This window comes from Alligator mississippiensis, chromosome 7 (genome assembly GCF_030867095.1).
Source record: "Alligator mississippiensis isolate rAllMis1 chromosome 7, rAllMis1, whole genome shotgun sequence".
Lineage (NCBI taxonomy): Eukaryota > Metazoa > Chordata > Crocodylia > Alligatoridae > Alligator > Alligator mississippiensis.
The window spans coordinates 88998082-89018684 of NC_081830.1; the positions used below are offsets into that span (position 1 = coordinate 88998082).

Sequence of the window (20603 nt, forward strand, 5' to 3'; positions counted from 1 at the left end):
GAGGTCCCTTCCGACCCTAGCATCTATGAATCTATAAGACAGAAGGGGCCCAGGGTCCTGCAGTCCAACCCCCCACTCAGAGCAGATCACCGCCTCTCTCAGCCATCTGACGCTGGTCTAACTCAAACTCAAAAGGGCCCAATCAGGACTTCTCTGGGTGATCTTTGCCAGTGTTAAGCCACCCTCACAGGGCAGATTTTTGGAAGAACTTGTAAATTAAACAGTGCTTGTTGTAATTTAAACTACTTCTTGCCTGTACTCACAAAAGTCTACCACCCTTTTCCTATTTGAAAACTGTTACCAAAGCCTCCTCTCTTCTGCAGAGTAAATACTCCCAGTTCTTCCAGTCTTTCCTCATCTGTCATTTTTCCAGATCATTAATCATTTTTGCTGGAGAGAATCCAAAGATAAATCTGTCCACCTCTTCCTTAAGAGTGCAGTGCCCAGAACTGGATGCAGTATTCCCATCAATGCCTCCCCAGGGCTGAATCGAGCGAGAGTCATTTCCCCTGACTTGCACATGACACTTGTGAATATGTTCTAGTATATGGTTCGCCTTTTTGGGGGGGGGGGGCAACATAATATTGTTGACTCCTGTTCAACTTGTGATCCAGAGCTTTTCCTAAAATACTGCAGCCTAACTATTTTGTATTTGGGCAACTGAGTCATCCTTCACAAGCGCACTCTGCACTCGCCCTTCCCGAAGTTCATCCTGTTGACTTTACATGGCTCTGAGGTCGTTTTGTCTCCAGTCAAGTCTTTCTGGCTCTGAATGCACAGCCCCACGAGGTAAGGTATAACCGCACCTGAACTACAGCTGCCAAATCGGCACTGAAAGGGGATCACGCAAGGCACTTCCTCCCTTCAGTCTTCCAGGGAGGAAGCTGTGTAAGGCGGAGCAGCCTGACATGGGGCAGAATGGAAGATGAAGTGGCATTTTTCCACCGGTCAGCAGCATCCAAAACACCCATCCTGACCCAAACCAAAGGCTCACCAACACGCAATGACATTGGGGCTGGGTCCCAAGCAGAATATTGACCCCACCCTCTCTTACCCAGCAGAAGACTCTAGATACGAGGACAGCCCACATAGATGGGGACTTGCGGCTCTGTATGTGACTGCTGCCGGCCTTTGCGAGTGGGCTCTTCCCTCACACTCACTAAGTCAAGACAAGTCAATCCCAAGGCTGCCGAGACCGCTGGGGTAACTTATACGCTATAACAACTCTCCTCCACTCTTCAGGACCTTAGTTGAGTTGTTTTGCATCACTGGTGATTCTTCAGGCAAAGTGATCGGGCAGCGCCCATCTCCTCTCCAGTATGAACGGCCACTGGCGCACAGGGAGATCGTTCACCCTTCGACAGGTCTTGTTCTCAGTCCTGCTGGGTGCCCACACACCCCCCTCACCCTGGCTAGTGCAGGTGGGGGTGCTGGTTTAGTCGCCGACAACCCGACCATGGAGCAGGCTGTACTGGCTTACATGGTACCAGATAGCAGACCAAGAGAGGCTGGGCCAGACAATGAGGCCAAATCTCAGTTAAGCAACTAACTTTGAAATTATAAAAAGTATCTTCATTGAAGAAAGCACATGAAGGACTTGGGTGAAAAGCTTGGTTGCACTTAATTAGCTGGCCTTATTTACATTGTTTGAAAAGATTAACTACAAAAAACCCAAATTCCATCTTAAAATGACACAGAAACAACTGACAAAGATAACCATTGCAATTTGAACTGACCTTTCTAATGGTGTAGAGTGAGCTAATGATGGATATTACGGACATAACGACAATTGCTAATGCATAGTAGTAATACTCATCAGTGATCCACAATATCACACTGAATAGCTGGAAAATGTAAAATGGGTTGAGGACCTGCAATAGAAAACATTAAAGTCACATACTGTCCTGGGCAGAATTAAGTGGTGCAGAAAGACTTTTCAGCTCCTTGTACTTGACAACCGCTATATAAAACTTTGCCCATGCGTTTCCTGTTTTCCTACTACCAGTTCACTTCATATGCCAGTGTAAAGTCCAGCAAGCATTAGGACAGTGATTTCCAACTTTTAAGAGGGACCGATGCCAAAAGTCACAAAGCTCTCAACGAAGTTAACGGCAGCAGTGTATTAAATGAGAGAAAAAACTGTTCCAAAAAATTCTCCTGCCCAGCACCCTGCCTACCTCCCCTGGGGTCAAGATTTCACATCCAAGTTCTGCTAAACCAACCGTGTGGTTTTTCTGCTGTCCTGCCATTTCATATCCACATTGCTCCCTCCTGCTGCGCTAATACTTTTCTCAACAGTTGGGCAATTTTAAAACAACCGTGCAGTCAAGTCAACACACTGGCTGAAAAGGGATTTGTGGCAGTCGTCACTGGACTCCTGTCTCAGGCTGAACAGGCCACCTGGGGCTTCGGCCCTGAATAACCTGAAAAGCATCCCCCTTTTGGGGGTCATGATAAATAGGCCTAGATCCCATAATACTAGACCTTTATCAGCATATGCAAGAATAGGACAGGTTTATTTGACATGTTAAGATTAACTGCACTCCCCAAGGTCAGTCTCTTTTTTCTAAGGAGCCCATGGTAACAAAGCTCAACAAGTTTGCATACCACGTCGCCCCTAAGACAGAAAAGTGTGAGTCGATTGTTGAAATCTCTATTTACCAAGAGACGAGGACAGTGGAACGGGAGAAACGTGATCCGATTAGATGAGTCCGCTGCAACCCACACTCTGTTTACAGACCCTGAACAGCAAATGCAGCTCTCTCCAGTGCTCTTGCTGGTTCGCACACAGAACTGGTCTTTGGCCCTGCACAGTTTGCAACAGCAGGCTCCCCTTCATATTTCCAAATCAAGCCAGTTTCATTTCTATGCAAATATTTTTTTCCCTTGACTGCAATCACCAATCAAAGCCTCGCCCGTGTTCAACACCCCTCCAAGTATTTTAATTCTACAAAATAATTTCTTAAAGTGATCTTACCTCTTTAATCAGAAGCTTAAAAATGGAAGGCACTTTCACAGCAATTTCATTTACTCCATAGAATAATTTTCTATATTGAGGAAGATCCAAAGAGACATTTACACTCTGGCTGTGGATAATCTATACCATACTCATACTTAATAACCTCCATTATTTTAAAGCAGTTATATTCACAGTCATTTGAGAGAATATTAGGTTATTTCTCAGTCTGCAATCCCTTTAAAAAGTCAGCTATGGATGTACAAAATATACATGTTGGTTGAAAAACACAAGAACAAAAATGTATCTCTGGATGACAGACTAAGTCTTCAGAATCCAGACACTGAATTCTAACTTAGGCTCAAATTGAGCTATAATTTAATTTTCTGGACAAAAAACAGAGCTGTCAAGAAAGCAGACAAAATAACAAAATCTAGTTCTCTGCCAAACTGTAAAGATTGCAGCAGTGGGCTACATACATTGAGATATACTATACCCCAAAATATGTCAATTTAAACAACAATTAGGAAAAATATATTTTTTTAAATTAATGGACAGCTATCTGGAAAATAGCAAGCATGCAGAAAAACAGGATTGAACAGTGACAGGAAATTATGCACAAGTATGATGCCGGTCTTTCCGAGATCTAAAAGATGGTGGTCACATGTATAACTTAGGAAGTAATGCGTCATTATATAAAAGCTGGCAGCACTCGGTGGAGCTGCAGTTATTCTACAGACCCCATCCTGAGAGCCGGAGCTGGGACTCTCATGAGCTAAGACTTGTGTATAAAACTTCAATATCCTGTGTCGTTGCTCTGCTGCACAGTGTTCACCCAGCCCACCTTCCCTCTCACTTTTTTCCACATCTGTGCACATCCGTGTCACATCTGTGCAGGTCGTGGTTTACGCTAAAAAAATTTGGAAGTCAAAGATATTTTGTTTTAAAAAAAAATAAATCTTAAACCGATCACAAGCAAGTTCTGACATGAGTCAGCAAAATAATTCCTCTTCATTTTCCAATATCAGCATTTATAATCCCACTGCTGAAGGCAGTGATATTGGTGGAAAAAAAACCTGACAGAGGTAAGGAGACAAAAAATGTTTCCATCCACATTCAGCACTGGTGTGAACAACCAGAGGGAGACCAAACACTCTTCGCTTTGCTACGATTCTCCATGCAAGGCTATCCGTAAGCGCTCCGGTACATCCCTGACATCTTTTCGAGTCAAAGTTTAACTGGAATGTGGTATCATTACCTGTAGTCATGCACCGCCTTAGTCAGTCCCGCACTGTGTTCAGCATGAACTGAAGAACAGGAAATAGAGTCATCCAGTCCTCTAAACAATTGGAGAGCAAACAAAAATTAATCAAGTTTGAATATGAATCTTCTGGACTATAGCTGTTTTTTGTTCTGTGTTACATAACCCATAAACTTCTCAGGACTGCTACCTTACAGTGCAAGATACGTTGCTCAGGAACAATATTAAAAAGTAACTGTTGTTCGGTTATATGGACTCTCTTCCACCCATTTCTTGCCATATTATTGAATGCATCGATGAAGTAAGTTAAAATAAAAGCGAAGTTCTGATTTTACTTCACCAACTAAGATATTTAATAGTCTTCTGGTTGATCTTTAATTTGAATAAGTTTTAAAAAGCTAAACATTGGCATAAACATTGGAGGCTGCTGCTTCTTTGAAAACAGAAAAAGCAGAAAGATATTGAAGCTGTATTCAGAAAACATGGGTACAGGTTTGTTTTTATGTAAATAATTGTTCCCTTTGCCTCTGAAATGAGAACTGGATGGACAGTCATTCTAGATACCTCTACAGACGTGACTATTTTGAACAGTCTCTATTAAGTCACAGAAGTTAGGCTATGTGAAGCATACTTCTTCCAGCCACAGACCACTTCCAAAAGACAGTGCTCAGTCACGACAGACATTTTCCAGAATATCCAGAAGACGGCCAGTTGACATCGCACATTCAGAGCCGTTCCATTAACATCCCTTCTTCACAAGATCTGCCACGCAACCGCCCACAACTATGGGAGTGTGAACGTAAAGCAATAAACCAGAACCGCTCGATACGAATCTATATCTTTGAGAAATCACACGGCCAGACTGGTATTGCTCAGTAAAGAGAGCACCCGATACAAGATGTACAGCTACCGAGTCAAGGTGATTAAGGAGGGTCAACATGGAGGAAAAAAAGCTCTAACACATGGAGCAAGGAGAAAGTATTAAAGCATCCTCATCTACCAGACATCAGAAGCATGCTCCTCGCAATTCTTATTTAATGTAGCGGTGAACTCCAGGATGAGCTTCTTCAGACGCCATGCTCTTCTGTTTTCAGTGTCGACTCAGGCTACGCTCCATCTGCTTTCAATAAGAGGTGAACAGAACTCGTGGAGTTCAAGGTTTCCCTAGCTATAGTTGGGGTTCATAAACTAATATGCATAGGCAATGTGTTGTCTCAATTTATTCACGTTTCCCTGTCCTACATCTCTAAGGGTGATATTTCTTTTTTTAGGCCTCCAAATAGACCTTTGTTCTAATTATTAGGGATAAAGAGGCAACCTCAAAGCTAGATGCCATGGACAAATGTGTCTGTACAACATCAAGCTCGTGACAGCATGGCGTGCATTACAGGGATATAGGGACATGGTGTACACTATAGGGATACCTGTATTAGATCAGACCTCAGGCATGTCCCTAGTCATGGCGCTGATCTCAGCCCAATTCTCTGGCGAGTGCTTTCCTCTTCCTTGCTCTGTGCACTTTGATTCCACCTCTCTGGAGCCGTCTCCTCTTCAGCCTCTGCTCTGTTATATCCTAGTATTTCTGTCCCCTTTTTTTTCTTCAGTCCAGTTGAACTTTCCAACCCACAATTTTCAGCTGGGTTTCAGAGCCGTCCCACCAGCCCCTCACTATAACAACTGCAAGCCACACAAGCAGGCAAAACAGGCTCCCCAATCACCAAGAGCAATCATTTAACACAAGCCTGTCATTTCCCACGTACCGAGTTTAGTCTATCACCATCAGAACTGGCTCTGGAATAAACTGCTTTGAAAGGCAAACCTGTGTTCTTACTGGTGCCCCCGGCCCCGTCTCATTTTGAAGCCAATCAGACTATTTTGCAGCCAGCTGCAGAGAAGGGAAGACGTTAGGACAGACTCCTGTCCATGCGGCCTGGCAGCAGGAGCAGCAAGGGCAGGCAGGATGTGCCAAGAGGGCAGGGGTGACCTCTACTTCCCACCTCCCCTCCACATGACAGGGCTCAATCAGGCACTGGCCCTGCCTTCCTGCAAGGCTGCGGTGCACGGCGCTAGCAACCCAAAAAGACTCCCCAGCTCCTTTTCCCCTCCTCCTAAAAGGGCACCCCAGCTGCTCCGAAGCGGGCTCTGTGTCCCAGAAGAGAGGAGCCAGGAGCAAGCAGGCTCTCCTAACACCAGCTCAAAAGGTGGAAAGCAAGGAGGTCCCAGACTGCGAGAAACCCAAGGCACTCACAGCCTACTCCACTCCGTGCTCCCCTTCTTCCCCAATGTGTTAGGGAGCAAACTCGCTGGCTGCTACATCAATCACCTTCCCCCTTATTTAGCAGCTACAGCTGGCTCCTGGGCTCCATCCCTCTGCACCTCGGGAAAGGGGAACCGAGGGGCCCAGAGCGGTTAAGGAGTCTGCCTCCTCCCCAAGCCACCTGCCCAAAGCTGGGAACGCAGCACACTCGAATAGGGCAGAAGAAGTCCTTCAGCGTGGGACGCACCACAATGGAAGTGTCCACACTTATTACAGCGTCTGCTTGGAAGTGAACGCTATACTTACTGCTACACACAGACCGTCTGTACCCAGACCTGTTATTACAGGTACCCAATCCTGATGGAGAACCCCCCCACACTTAGTTTGTGTACAGAGCTGGATAGAGAAGTTCGGTAAAGTATCCAGCTGGTTGAACTGTGCAGTATTAGGAAATACTTCATTAACTGTAAGAAAGAAAATAAGAATATCTGTGCCCAAGAAAAAACACAAGCTGTTGGTTCTCTTTACGTCTGTGCCAAGGACACAGTGTGTGACCCTGGGCAATGCTTCACTGTCCATCAAGTTTTCCCCAGCCATGCAACGGTGATAAAATCTTGGCAGGATAGTGTTATCAGCCTAGGATGCACGCTCCGTTTGCTTGCAGTTTTTTTAAACGTGTCTATGCCAGCAAAATCCCTTGTATAAATACAGTTATACCAACATCAAGGAGTACTTCTGCCAAAGCAATGCATGTCACCCCGGGAACCAGTTCGAGTTATATGCGCCAAAAGCAGGCTTCTGCCAGTATTAAGTGTTTACACTACAAAGCTTTCCCAATTAAGCTCTTTGGCTGCAGACTTGGCTTAATGTAGAGGGAATGTGATGGATTAGTTCTTTACTGTTTTTAGTCCTTCATGTTCAGATGAAAAATGCTAGAAATGTCCAGTATTATCATCTGGCCATTTTGGGGCGAAGCTGCACGCCGTCATTAGCTAGTCAACACCTGCTTCTCCACAAGTGATGAACCGTTTTCACACGTACCTACATTTAAATCCCAGTTTGGAAACCGCCCCACGAAGTCGTGAAGTGTCTGCTACACAGAGCTGGGCTCCATGTACCCTTTGTGCACTCACGTGGCACGTATGCAGCCACATAACTCACGTGCCCTTGGGGACTCCACATTGCCTGCACTAGGCAACCAAGCCTGCTCAGCAGGGCTGCACGCCAGCTAGACAGGTCCCAAAATGTTATCTGTGGGCCCCCAAGAGAGTGGGGAGAGGAAGAGATGAGGGCAAGGAGGAGGAGCCTCCTGCCTGTCAGCACGATAGCCTAATGGTTAGAGCACTTGCTTAGGGAGCGGGAGACCCAGTTTCTGGGCACCCCTCATGCAGGGAGCATTTGAACCTCCATTTCCTGCCTCCCAGCAAAGTGCTCTCACCACAGGAAGGGGAAGGACAGAACTCACCCCAGCCCTCTCCGAGCTGCCCGACTGGGGTACGTGGCGCTAGGGGAAGAGCACAAGCCGGAAGATGTTTGGCGCAGCGAGACAGCTGCTGCCCTGGACCATGCCAGGATGTGGGGGGGGCGGGGGCTGGGTTCTCGCCTCGTCCTCTGCTCCAGCAGGACCAAAACTAGCCCCGGGCAGGAGCCCTGTCAGGCTAAAAGCTGGAAGGGGCCACCTCCCATCCCCCCAATCACTTCCACTGTTCTAGTTCACCAAAAATTGTGTCCGGGTGCCAAAAACAACAGTCGCATCGCTGCATCCGCACCGCCTGGAGTGCGAGGGGTAAACAGGATCGAGCCCAAAGGGTTTCAGACACACGAGGGCCAAAGGTGCATCCTTTCTGCTACAATAGTCAGCTACGTTTAATAGGGGAACAATTCCACGTGCATTTCCTGTGTTTTCCATTCTGAACCACGGGCTGGAGCGCGCTGCATGTTCCTGGAGTACAGTCGTGTGCTCAGAAATTAGGAAATGCCCAAGTTCAAGTTGCCCAGGAAGACTTTATACTCCTCCCCGGCCGGTCTGCACCTGGACACCATCTCTAGATTAGATAAGCAAACCACCTTCTTCCCAGGTGCTTTGCCCAATTCAGTGCACAGGAGGGATTCGGTATTTCTTTTCATCCTCAACATCCAGCACATGGCCCACATGCCATCCAAACCCTGCCCTGAACACAGAGTCATTGCTTTCACTGCAGGCTTTTCAATGGTGGGCTCATGGAAATCATGTTTCTTTACATTCCCTCGAGGATTTGGCGAGGCATGTGGGTGTCCTGGAGGAGCTGAGGTGGGGACATTCAGGGAAATGTGGGTGCTTTGAGAAGCCTGGGGCCTTATTTCTGGTAGTGCTTTGTGTTTTCTAGACCTTTGTGTGACAGAAGAGCTCCCACTCGCTACATGTGCTTTCCAGAAGCCCCAGCCATGCTGCAAGTCCAATCCCAGGCGTGTCAAAATATAGTAAAGGGGACAGCTGGTGAACTCTGTGGCTTATGCAACTTGTTCAGCATCACACGGGACCTCCAGGGCAGAGGTGGGATAGCATTCATCTGCCGTGACAACAAACCCATCTTTCCTTTCTGGCAGCCTCCAGCCCAGGCACATCTGCCACATACCTTCCAACTAATGCAATAAAGAAAGCAGGGTCCTGTAGACAGCCCCAAGTACTACACACCCAGATTCATTCCCAGCTTACAGGAGAGGAAACTGTGTGTGCTGTTTCCATGCTAGGCACCAGCAGCTGCTGATGCCCAAAAGGTGCAACCAGACAGACATCCTGCTCTGCCCTTGCAGCCCTGGAATAGCGAGTGCTTATTTCCTTGGTGGGAGCCACATATATGCTGTCCAGCCCGGTATTCATCAGCTGTCAAGGGATGAAGCATGCTAACTGTAGAAGTGATCTTTAGAAAATTTAGCTTCCAAGGTCCAATAAACCTCCATGGAGCACATGCAAGCAGATCTTTCAGGAAAAACACGAGATGCGTCTCTAAATACCTAAGCAATCCCTCAGCCCAATGGCATGTCACTGCTCAAAAGTATAGAAGTTTGTAAGTTGTGTTAAGAAGTTGAAAGGGATTAAGAAAAAAGTGTATTTTCCCCCCTTTTTTCTTTTTAATCAAATGGGTGAATCTTCTTAGCTGTTTTGGAGTTTATCATCATCTTTGTTATAGGATCATAAAAAATGAGGATTGGAAGGTGCCTCAGGAGGTCATATCCAGTCCAACCCCCTGCTCCAAGCAGGACCATCCCCAATTACATCATCCCAGCCAAGGCTTTGTCTACCCGGGTCTTCAAAACCTCCAAGGATGGAGAGTCCACCACCTCTCCGGGTAACCTGTCCCAGTGTTTCACCACCCTCCTCGTGAGAAAGTTTCTTCTAATATCCAACCTCAACTTTCCTTGCTGCAACTGGAGCCCATTGCTCCTTGTCCTGCCATCTGCCCCCACTGAGACCAGCCCAGCTCCATCCTCTTTGCAGCCCCCCGGCAGGGAGGTGAAGGCTGCTATTCAATCCCACCTCCATCTTCTCTTCTCCAGACTCAATCAGCCCAGTTCCCTCCACCTCTCCTCACAAGTCACCTGCCGCAGCCCCGTATTTTCTGTTCTACTTTAGCCTGAGGCAGAGACCCAACAAGGAAAATTTCTACCTAAACAGCCTAAGTTTAGCCAAGTCATAACTAGCAACCAAAAAGAGGGTCCTATAATACCCAGGGCCCAGCAACTGCACCTACACCTGCTACAGCTGCAGTAACCTGTCATCTAACCATCAGTTACAGTACCACCGTATTCAATTTACATTAGCTACACATTTTATATATATATATATATATATATATATATATAAATAAATAAATGTGTAGCTAATTTAAATTCCATATATATTCATTTTATTCCACATATATATATATATATATATATAATATGGAATAAAATGAGTTTTCTTATGCTTTTGCCACTGCTTGTACTCTGGTGCTTTGATCTCTTTAAACCTGTGGTGTTACTAACAGCTTTTCATACTACTTTTTTACATGCGTCTTAGAAAGCAATGTCTGTGAGGTGACAGGAGCAGTAGGCTTTCATTTGTGCAGCCATGTTCCCCAGAAGTAGAATTATTTTGCTTCTCGTTTCTGGAGAGCGTGAATTATGTCCTATGATCCTCTTAGTCTTTGGAAATGTCTGACTAGATGGCTGTTCAGGGCAGTGAAATGGTGATTAAGACAGGCTAAGCAACGTTAAGACAGCGGTTAAGCCTTTTATCCATTTGGCTGTTCTACTCAAAGGGAGTAGGGGAGGTGTGGGAGTAAATCAGAATGGACTCACTCAAAAAACATCTGCTGTGAATCAAAATATAAGAACTACGCCATTAAATAGCAGACTGAAAAGAAAATTACTCTTGCCAGTAGCGGGGAACCAGGACATAGTTAATTACTGGGGTAAGCAAAATTAGGCTGCTGAAAACCAGATGCAAATAAGAAGTCTCAGAGCAATGAGTCCCAGTTTGTCATTCCAGAGAAAGGGGCAGCAGGCTAAACCAGCGATGGAGAGAGACCTTGGAGCCTCTGGAGACGCGATGCAGACAGAGAGAGGACCTGAACCTCCGTATGTCCCACATACAGAACTGTCGCCAGCTCCAGGGATGCTCCAGGGCACCTTAAGGGTGGGCACCTGCAGAGCTACACCCCTGCACCGCGCTCCTCCAACAGCATGCCAAGCCCCCTTATTGAGGGGCTGTATCTATCTGTTAGCCAGATTAACCGAGACCCTCGCTGCCATTCAGCAGAGGTTTAGGCTAGCTCTCCTGATCTTCACTGACTCTATCCAGACAAAGATACTCCAGGGGGCTAAAATAAAAGATCAGACTAACCTGTCATTTCCCACAAAATATTTTTGGGCACAGTTACAGCTACCAAAAAAAGGACACACATACTTGCTCTATGACACAAGAGAAAAGTAGAAGCATTCTTACTTTATGACATCAAAGCTTTGGACTGCATCGTTCCAGAAATACTTCATGCTGTGGTGTGAGAAATAGCGAATCTGTAAGTCAAATAAAAGCAGTTGGGGACTATTCGACAATTATTTTCAGTTTAAATTTTGCACTCCTGCTCAAAATTTCTAAAACTAACTTAAAAAGTGACATACATTCTAATTTTGAAAAGGAGACACAAAGTTGCTACTACGTGGTGTCTTTATTATCCGTGCAATGTTTTATGCAGTGTGACTGTTTGCTTTCTAATATCTTTACTCTTTCAGCAATCCCAAAATATATTGAAACAAAAGACCTTCTTTTTCTGTAACCCTCACCCAGCTGACTTCTCCAGCAGCCTCAGCAGGGCATGTACTGAACTGCACACATGGTTTGTATATTCTTTTCTTACATGCCTCAAAGACTAAGGATTTATACACCCCAGGTCCACTTACAGGCAAGTATTTTTGAGTGCCATTTTTGTTCTCTTCAGCCGGGTTTTCAAATACATGAATGCTGTGGCCATTTGAAACCTTGTCTTGAGGAGGAGTAGGACTTTGCAGTGGACTGGTTCCTAGAGAAAGCACAATGCGAACCTTTGCACAAAACCATATCCTGAATTCATCCTACAAGATTAAGAGAAAAGATGGAGAACATTAACATCTAAGGATATACAGAAGGGAGTTCAGGGATTGATTTCTTTCCTTGAAGCACCAAAATTGAGTTGAAAAAGCACACCAATTAGCGAGGTTTACTGAAGTGGAAGGCACCCTGGGTTTGACACTAATTACCCCAAGGTTATTGTTTTGCCCTCATCAAACTTCAACATCACACAATTCTGGAAGTGCCGATGTAGGGTCCCTTCCAGCCCCTAAAAACTATGAAACTAGCATCAGAAAGGGCAGATCTCCGGCTTCCCAACGGGATCTAGAATACTTACTTATTTCTATGGAAATGGCAGGGCTCTAAGTCTGGCTTCTGGTTCTTCAAGGATTAGAAGTATGTAACAGAACGGATTCAAATACATTTTTTATTTAAACAGATGTTAATATTGCCACATATTTTTTGCCTCTCCTGTTTATATTGTCTGCATGCAACTTCATATTCGTGTTATACAAGCAACGAGACAGCAGATTCTATTTAGAGCCAGCAGCTAACTTCCCCGTGTGCCTTCAGACTAATACAGCTAACTAATAATTGGATTATGCCTGAATTTACATCAGACAAACCTTAACTACAGAAGATGACACAGAGAGCTGTGCAGAGCCTTCTTCAAATGGGAAGAAAACCCCTCAAAACTCTGAATTCCAGTTTCTGTTCTGAACCAGAAAGGAAATCCCAAAAAGGTGCTTGGAAAAAAGCCAGACTGCCTAAGTACAGTTCTCCCCACAAAAAATACAGCAGTTTGCTGTGGAGTCGGGGCAGAGCAGACCCCCAGAATCCAGCAATGGAGAAGTACGGCAAGAGGCTGGAGAGTCCCAGCATTAGCCAGGACATTCAGGGTCCCACAGCATGGCAGAAAGTAAGGAAGCCCCAAGACCTCCACCTCCAGGAGCCAGCCTGCCCGCCACAGGACTGACAGCCTAAAAGTGCTGAGCGCTCCAGCTCAAGCCAGGGACAAAAGCCCATGGCCACGCTACCGGGCAGTCACAGACCCTGAAGCCCAGATCCGTGGCAGCCCCAGAGCCAAGAACCCAGACTGCTTTCCCCAACAGAAACCTACCTGCCTTCTTCCAAAACCATTTTGGTCTGGCAAATCAGCATTTTCTAACAAATGTTTAGTTGGAAAATTCCTAATTGCCTCCAGTTTGAACCAACCACAAAAGCTGCTGGGATCGTGAGTCAAGCCGGGATACAATAGCAGAGCGTGGCTCAGGAAGCGAGGCAGTCTGCTGCACCCATGGCTGCTGCCGTTTCACAAACTGTGTTACACTAAACAAAACCCCGAGGCAAAGAGGTCTGCAGCCTCCGCTCACGCGCCTCCAAAGCTGGGGTCTACTCAGCCCCTGCAACCTTCTCCTCTAAAGGGGACCGCGATGTCCAGAGCACCGTGGAAGCACGGCCTTCCTTCAGGTTTGCACACACCATTTAAGTTGTACAGAAATGGTCTTTAAGTTGAGATGACACCAGCAAGGTGCTGTCTGAACACTCTTCACAAATTTGACTGTACACCTTAAAATATTCTTTTTAAAGCTAAATCCATTTCTTAATATTTCTTTTTTGTAACTATTTTGTTTTTCAAATACAGTCCTGAATGGAAATGCAGAATAACAAGTGCATTACCAGCATGGACTGATAGATTTTTAAAAAATTGTTTAATTAAAACAACCGGAGCTTCAGTGAATGCTATCTAATCTCTATTACTTGCTTAGCTACATATGAAATAACACAGGACCAAAAGTCTTCACTAATTCAGCAGACTTCCTTTAGATTATGTGCTGGTGTTTCACGTGCAGGAAGCTACGTGGGCCCAGGGCAAGCTGGTTTATTCGTGTTTATCTGACAAACAAACTGAGGAATGTTTCTGGCTTCACTCTGAGACCCTTCAGCTTTTCAGTTTCCTTGCTACTGACAAACCAGCCCTGGACCGTTTACACCCCACGATGCAAATCAAGTCAAGTCGCCAGGAGGACATGTCTGAGCTCCGCTCATTCCTGCCTCTGACCATGTTTCTACCCTGCGTTCACAAAAGCAGAGACCAGGTGGGGGCACAGGCTTACAGTTGTTCTCAGCAGCACCACTTCGCAGTCTTTAAGCGTCGTCCTTTTGCATGTTGCTTTCACACGCCACGCAGGCATCCAGTAGAGGAGGAGGAGGAGGAAGCCACCAGTACACAACACCCCGACAGCAACTAAAACCAGCTTCCAGCGGCACAGATTGTAACCATAAATCTCCTGCACAGAAACAGAGAACCAAATAATGAGCAATGATATCCTTAACTGCTCTAGCTGAGGAATTCAGTATTGACTTGCTATAAACCAAGGCAGATAAATGAGCCCCTTTCAAAGGCTTTTCCTCTTTTTTCTCTGCTGGGGACACAGGGAGGTCCAGAGCAGTTCTCTTTCCGCGCTGGGATGCTGCTGTGTTCGGGCAGAGGTATGCATGCACACGCATTCAAACCACTTCCGTTTGGGAAGAGGTCCCTCCCGGGCATGCCTCCGGGGACATTCCTCAGAGCAGACTCATGCCACAAGCTAGTTTTCAGGTTGTAAGGAACTAAGTTCACACCACCGGTTACAAAGGCGGGAAGGGCACGCCAACTGGCTCAGCATCTAGAGCATGCAGCTAGCACGGCTTCTCCCGTTTGCAGTCCCAGAGACAGACTGATGGAAGCAGCTTTCCAGGGCTGCTCACAGGAACTTTTAGGTGCGGACACGAAGCCAAGCATGGGGCAGAAGGGGCACAAGGAGCATTCCTTCCAGAGACAAAAGCTGGAGTGTAGCAGCTGGGAAAACAGCCTACAAGGAGGCAAGGCAAGCTGGCATGAGACAGACTCCAAATTTTCGTTTCAGCAAAGTGCTGAGTGCCTCTTGGTGAGAGCGGAGGACCAGTCACAGGAAAGGCACAGAAAATGCAGCCAGATGACACAGGCCTTCTTAAGAAAGAAACTTCCAGGCCCCGTCCTGCACTGTCTCACGCTACATCGTCAGACCGTGTCTGGGGCTCTGAAATCTCAGCCAAGTGGAAACTCCCACGGATGCTACTGAGCCTTGTTCACATTTATGAAAGCATTGCATGCAAACAACTGTTGGCAAAACCTTCCTGAAACTTCATTACACATTGTACTTAGAGCTCATTTAATTAACAGATTAAAAAAAACAGCTTTGCAACACAGAAAACTTTCCATAAATGTCTCAACTTTGGGTAAAAAATCGTTGGCTTTGTTTTGACAAACTGGGGAACATCTCATTCGCTCGGCAGGCACTTCATCCCAAGGGAAGGACAAAAATGTTAGGGAAAAAAGAAGCGTTTTCCTCTTCTCACCACAAAGGGCTCCCTGCACTTTAAAAACAAAACCAAGAGGTTCTCCTTTTTGAACAGGAAGTGGAACTTCTTTTGAAACATCCTATGACTCCGTTTTGGTGCTGACGGCTCTAATCGTGCTCCTCTAAACACGCGCTTACTCTCAATTAGTAGTAAGAGGTCAGATCCTGTCATCCGGACACGGAGCATGAGCCTTCCCTGCACCTCTGAACCAGCTCGCCCAGGGTGGCTTCACAGGCAACACAACTCCTGGGACTGGGAGAGGAGCAGGAGCGCACAGTTTAGGAGGAAATTAATTCACATGCATGAACAAGCCTTCCAGACATCCTGCCGTCTTAAAAGGGGCAGGAGATTTAAGTGACTAAGCACTAGATTTTCCCTTTAAAACTCATTTTCCCTAAAGCAGGGGTGTCAAACATGGGGCTACGTAGGCTGCATAATCCAGCCCCTAGCGCTGCCCTGTTGACCCGCGCTCTGCACCAGACCAGCCCTGTATGCAGGGCCTGGGACGCACGCTGCCGACAGCACTCGCTGGGGCCGGGTCCCGGATGAGCCCTGCCAAGTGCCACGTGCACTGGATCAGGCCTGCAGCAGGGGGTCCCCGAGTCTGAGCCAGGCAAGAGTTGAGCTAACTACCACTAACCCACCCCCCTAACCACTCACCGGGCACAACCCCGCCTGGGTCAGTCTCACACGCACGTGAAGAGCACAGGTATGCCGCGCTGCTCTCTCGGGACACCATGCCACAAGGAAGCGTGGCCAGGCTTGGGTTTTTAAGCAATACCCTGCTTCATTGCAATCTTCCCATGAATGTTTTGAATCATGAATCGGACTCTGCAGGAGGTGCCTGGTTGCTTGCATCTTCTATTTAACTCGGGCTTTCCAGAAATGAAAACATCCACCCCTGGCTAGTCCTTTACAAATCCAGGAATGGCTCCAAGGCTTGTCAGGCAATTCTGAGATGGGTTTTTAGTTGAGATACGCTCTCCCCGATGTAACGTGCCCCAAACAGAAAGCCCTCCCCCTAGGAAACCACATTTCCTATACTTCGTGAAGCTAGACCATAAAACCAATTACCATCTCATCTTCTTCGTCTTTATTGACAAACTTCTTTTCTTCCTTCTCCATGTTGAGCGTGACGTGGAACTTCTCAACTTCAGGAATGGAAGACCTCTGAAAAAGGAAGGAGTAAAAACTGCTTAAGTAACGTTTTATTCATTTTGCATCTTCAGCAACATCTTTGGTGCTGCCACATTTACAGACGTGAAACACGACGGCTGACCTGCTTTCAGCGAACCCCAACAGAGTTTCCAACCGAAGCTCAAAGCATTCACTTTCAAAATGCAGAAGCGTTCACTAGAGCGATGTAAGTTTAAAAACATTTTTTCCAGCTCAATTTTACCCTATCAGTCCTTAATTTGTTATTTAACAATTTCAAACAAGCATAACCGGAGCTCCATTTTTGGCTCTCAATGCTTCACAAATATTTAGGATGTTACCGTGATAACACCCCTTCGGAGTATGAAAACAGCTTTATTTCAAAGACAGCAACTGAGGAGCAGAGAGATTCATGGCCACGTGGGCAATCTGTGCCAAAATTAGTATCTAAAACCACAGCTTCTAGGTGGAGTGCTTTGCCACCAACCCACCCTTCAGTCCATTTTGCTTGAAGCTGGCTGCAATACCTAAATGCATGTTTTGCTTAATGATATTCTTGTATCAAACTAAAACACTTACTTAGACACGTACTGCTAGAGATCTTCATATTGCACCATATTTGTTTTTATTGTGCCCTAATAATTTCTGTATCAGACTAGTATACAAGACCCCAAATCAGGAGCAGGGTAATTTTGTATTGTAGAAGGAAAGGCATTCCCTGGCCACACATACTGCATTTTGTCACGTCTAGTGCAGCCCATATGCAGTAGGCACCTTGACTGTGAAGGGGAAAACCTAAAAAAAAAAAATCTTCAATTGAGGTACGCGAGTGGCATCGGCTAGGGAGCTGTGCCTGCTCCCGAGGCTGCCGTGAGTGCTAGCTGGGCTTGCAGTCGGACCTGGCATGCCATATCCAGGGCCGCATGTTAAGTCTGACCATGCATGCAGGCTCTGGAGCCACATGCCAGGTCAGACCCTGCGTGCCAAGGCCAGGACCATATGCCAGGTCTGACCCTGCGCGCTGCCTCTGGGCCCGAGTGCCGAGAGTCTGGGTCGGACCCGGTAAGTGGCTCCAGAGCCAGCGCGCAGTCAGACGCGACGTGCCAGGTCCGAGGCCGCGTGCTGGGTTGCACCCATCACACCAAGTCCAGCCACAACCAACCCTGCGCACCACCCTAATGCAGCACGCAGCTGAGGAGGGGACCGCCCGATGGGTCCAGAAATTTGGTGGTAGGGGCTGGGGGAGGGAGTAGTACTAAGGAGCAACGTTAACTGCTGTGGCTCCCACCTGCCACCACTCCAACCCCCCCCCCACCAAATTTCTGGACCTGTGGGGGTCCCTCATCCTTGCATATAATGTACACCCCAATTTTCCCCAGCTGGCTTCGGGAGGAAGGTGCAGGTCATATGCAAGAGAATACGGCAGGTCTTTCCCAACTGGAGAGAGACAAACAACCGGAAGAGAACAGGAGAAGCCAGAGAAGGGATGAGGACACCTGATGTACAGTCACGCGGGTGCCTGCATTAATAATGTCCCATGCTCGATGCCTCTGAACCATTAGAAAGGTTCTGCCTCTTATAATTGGAAACGAACTACCCCGAATGTCAGTGTGCTCAGACAAGGGAGCGGGGCAGCGCTTTGCATGCTGCACAGCAGCATCTGGGGACCGGGCAGAAGAGCCAGGCCTGAACTGCTGAGCTGCCCGCAGGACGCACACGGAGGCATCCTTTATGCTGATTAAAACGCCCCACACTACAGTGCTCACCAAGCATTTCAGCCCCGCATAAGAAGCTATGCAAATGCTCACAGAAGTAAAGAAATGCCAGAATTTCTTCTACAACCTTCATTTGGCCCCTAGGGCATGTGCATTAGCTACCGTCATTACCTACATGACTGCACTTGATCCTAGCCCACAAAAGGCGAGAAACCTCCCCCAAAGCCATCCTCCTGCTCGCTCTACAGCGTAGACAGTGATCACTTAAAGGAGTGACCGCTGCACTGCACTTGGTTAGTTAATTTGCTGAGCATCAGCTAATTAAATATTGTTTCACAAGTGCCCTGAGGGATGAAGGGCTGCTACCATGCCTGTGTTTCACACAGGAAACAGAGGCAGGGAGTGTTTCAGGATAAAGCAAAATTAGTTTTGCATACCCCAGTGAAGATACCTAGGACCCGATTTGTTCCAATGCTAGCCAGGATGCAGCATCTCCTATCACCAGCTCAGGGAACGTCATTAGTGAACAGCGTGATCTACATCGCCGGATGAACAAACAGCAACGCTGTAGCAGAGGCAAGAAGGGACCTGCTTCTCCAACCTGCCTATTCACATGCACCCTCCAAGCGCCGAAACAAGAGACGGGGATCTAGAGCCAGTCTCCTCACCGCGCTGCCCTGGCCTAGCGCGATTCCTCCCCAGAACAGGTTTGCCCTGTGCGCAGAACGAGGCAGGGGCACTCTGGAAAAAACTCGTATGAAATGAAAGACTGCGGCACGAGGCACATGCAAGGGCATCTGCACAAATGACTGAAGCTTTCCATAAAATCAGCACCGTTTACAGTCAGCTGAATGGATGAGTCAATGCTTTTCCATGCTCATTTAGACCAAGTAAATAACCTCTGTCTACTAAATTAGTCTGTCAGACCTCCAACAGAAGCAAATCTCCATCTGCAGATTCGTTTAAAGAATCAGCACAAGAGCAGGCACCGCATGCACTGCACAAACATGCCTCTCTGAACCGCTGCACAGGTTTCCTAATGATAATACAGTATTCTTAAAAGTCCATTCAGACAACTTACTATGTTCCTGTATCCAAGGACTCTTAAGTGAAATGCCTAAACAGGTAAGACTACAAAGTGAGATTCCCACTGCATTGCTAAACTGAAATGTGTGTACCACGTGACCATCCCATGTTAAGAACTGCAGAAGCACATTCCTACTGATGTAGTCAGACTTGTAAAAATAAAAGTTACACATCATTGCTTCACTGAACGTACAATCAGTAAACCGCATGTTTAGTTTATATTGTCACAAGCACGTTCTGCAAAACACAGATTAATTAAAGAGCTTTCTTGAAACAGAGGGCGGAAAAAGCCTCTGGAAACCTTGTTAGCAAAGACTGTCCTAAATTCAAGAACAGGTGCTAACAAAATTCACGAGGCTGACTTTTGGATTAACACAGTCTATTCTAGCCAACGCAGATTAATTTTAAAGAGCCTTCTTTTAAATAACAAAAAAAAAAAGCCTTGGAAAACTTGTAAGCAGAGCCTGTCCCGAATTCATGAATGACGGCAAACAAAATTCACAAGACTGACCTTTGGATTAAGCAAATCAGTCTAAAGCAAGTTTATGCAAACATCACAAATTGGTTTATGTCTCTTTCTTCAGGCTATATATACACATGTCTATACAGTTTATCTAACTGAATTAATGTGATTCATATACTAGTAATCTAGTATAATTTAATACTATGCACTTACTACATCTATTTACATCTACACACAGACAATAATAAAATAAATAAATGAGAAAAGTTGCAAATGCCTTGTATATTGTGACCTGTAGCAGATTTACACCAATCTTCAGAAATTGGTGTAAATCAGAATCTTTATTCTGATTGATTCAGAGTCTTTATTTATACAGGAAGTAATTCAAAACCGAATGCCATCCTGTGCGACAGACACGCTGTGCTGAGAGTAACCCTGCCTGAAGGCAGAGTTCAGCTCCTAACGAGCCCACCGAGCCCCAGCAACGGATGGTCGACTACCTGGACTTACACTGCCAACCGTGATAACGTCTGTTTGCACGTCAGGAACGCAAACTAGGAATCGCTACACGAGGCACTGGGCGTAAATAATCTAAGGCCACTGTCCTACATGGTAGCATCCCAAGGCACAGCAGTGAAGGGATGCTGCTGTACGGCTTTCAGCGTGGAAAGGAAAATCGTGGTAAAGACAATGCCGTACCTTTAAAACATAATACAACTGTAACGAGCTATTTCCTCATAAAAAATTTACCTTCTCT

General features: G+C 46.4%; 1 protein-coding gene across 3 annotated transcripts in view; it reads right to left on the reverse strand.

Annotated features, from left to right (window-relative positions):
* Positions 1–20603, reverse strand: part of ATP13A3 (ATPase 13A3) — an 86508-nt gene that overhangs the window by 39714 nt on the left and 26191 nt on the right. For all 3 annotated transcript variants that reach the window (XM_019490846.2, XM_014607313.3, XM_059731271.1), the window contains exons 4-10: positions 16502–16597; positions 14161–14334; positions 11896–12066; positions 11441–11511; positions 4215–4295; positions 2978–3047; positions 1737–1871 (exon numbers count right to left, since the gene is read on the reverse strand). In XM_019490846.2, coding sequence (XP_019346391.1) covers positions 1737–1871; positions 2978–3047; positions 4215–4295; positions 11441–11511; positions 11896–12066; positions 14161–14334; positions 16502–16597 — 798 coding nt within the window. The remainder of the gene's footprint in view (positions 1–1736; positions 1872–2977; positions 3048–4214; positions 4296–11440; positions 11512–11895; positions 12067–14160; positions 14335–16501; positions 16598–20603) is intronic.